Below are 1,586 nucleotides of genomic sequence, written 5' to 3'. Positions count from 1 at the left end.
CACACACACACACACACACACACACACACACACACACAATATATATGTTTATAAATATCATTATAAAATTATTATCAAAATTATTTTAAAAAATTATAGGAAGGTAAAAAGCCAATTTGAGTCAGCACAGGTTGTTGGTGTGTAAGAATACCATATATTCAGAAATGAAATAAAAAAGACCCTTATTATTGGGTCATCTTCACTGTAGGTTTGGAAATTTCCAGGCAGTCATCACTGTAGATTTTCAATTCAGATTGAGATTTGTTAAAAAAATTATTATTAAAAACGCAGAGTGAAATATAGTTGACCTTCTCCGAGTACAACACTTATCAAATCAACTGCAACAGCAGATAGAAAAGAATCGCAACAAATGCCACAAAAATATTTTGAAACTTCTGAAATAAAAACTAACTTTTCAGAAGAGGAACACGTATGACGATAGTAATTCGAAATCCGAGTTTCATAAACAACAAGAATTGTAGTAATGTAAATGTCTCTGGATCTATAGACATTTAGAATCATTAGAGTGAGCCACTGTTCAATCCGATTTAGAGATCCGATTGTTTTACGTAAAACCCAAAGAAAAAAAAAGGTAGAAATATAAATGATATATATGGTAAATTTCCAGTCTCAGCTCGATCGGTATTTTGACAATGAGAACCGTTTGGAGGCGCTCTTTCATTAAGTACTAGAGGGGACTACACATGTTAAAACAATTGCAGCAGTATTCCGTCATTAGCTGCGCGGAAGTCGTACGAGCAATAGCAACATGGTTCGAGTGACGATTGTCCTATTCACTTCGCTTTTCTGCACGTCATGTTGTTTCGCGCCCTGTTTTGCCTTCGAGTTTGAGAATTGCGGTGAGTGCGTGTTTTATTATCGTTAATCAGGGAGATTGACAGAAAATTATTTGCAATAAATCTACCTTGAATGAAAATGTTAATAATAATAATATTTACTGAAGGGATGTTGCTTTTTCGAGATTTATCCATTATGCGTTTAAAAACTTGAGGCCAAATGTTAAAAAATAATCGATTTTTGACCACAAAGCCTGTTTTACAATGTGCTTTTTATATCCTGTTTCTTCTCAGTATTCGAAAAATCAGAATTTTTTATTTGGTTCGACTACACGAATCTATTTCTATCTATTTCAATTCTCTTCTTTGTGATTGTTTTGTCAACAATTATATTTCTTAATATGTGTTTTCTGTTTCTTCTGAAGTTCGTTAACGTTTACCTCGAGCAACAGAAAGCACATTGTAGAACAAGCTTTAACGAATTTTAGTAGAAACAAGAAACACATGGCAAGAAATAATACAATCGTCAATAAAACGGTCGCAAAAAGGGGAGTAAAAAGAAAGAAACAGGAAACAAAGAGCATATTGTAGATCAGACTTTAAAGGTATAATTAAAAAGAATTAAGATTGGAAACACATAACGCGTTACTTGTAACGTTGTTATGTTATAAGTTATTTTGGGAACGACATTATACTTTCTTCTGAGTAATATGTTCATGATAATGCAGTTACAATAATACTTGCACAATAATGCTTAGGGTAATGATGATTTCATTAGTTACTTTTCTC

At 32.5% G+C, this 1,586-nt stretch overlaps 1 protein-coding gene across 1 annotated transcript in view; it reads left to right on the top strand.

Moving 5' to 3' along the window:
* Positions 1 to 714: 714 nt before the first annotated feature.
* The window catches only part of LOC108752514 (protein NPC2 homolog), a 10,481-nt gene continuing 9,609 nt past the window's right edge, over positions 715 to 1,586 (top strand). Inside the window, exon 1 of the mRNA XM_018493362.1 lies at positions 715 to 860. Within this exon, the coding sequence (XP_018348864.1) occupies positions 770 to 860 (91 nt within the window). The 5' untranslated portion in view covers positions 715 to 769. The remainder of the gene's footprint in view (positions 861 to 1,586) is intronic.

Source organism: Trachymyrmex septentrionalis, unplaced genomic scaffold (genome assembly GCF_001594115.1).
Source record: "Trachymyrmex septentrionalis isolate Tsep2-gDNA-1 unplaced genomic scaffold, Tsep1.0 scaffold60, whole genome shotgun sequence".
Lineage (NCBI taxonomy): Eukaryota > Metazoa > Arthropoda > Insecta > Hymenoptera > Formicidae > Trachymyrmex > Trachymyrmex septentrionalis.
The sequence above is the reverse complement of the archived record's forward strand: the minus strand, read 5'-3'. Positions and strand labels throughout refer to the sequence as shown.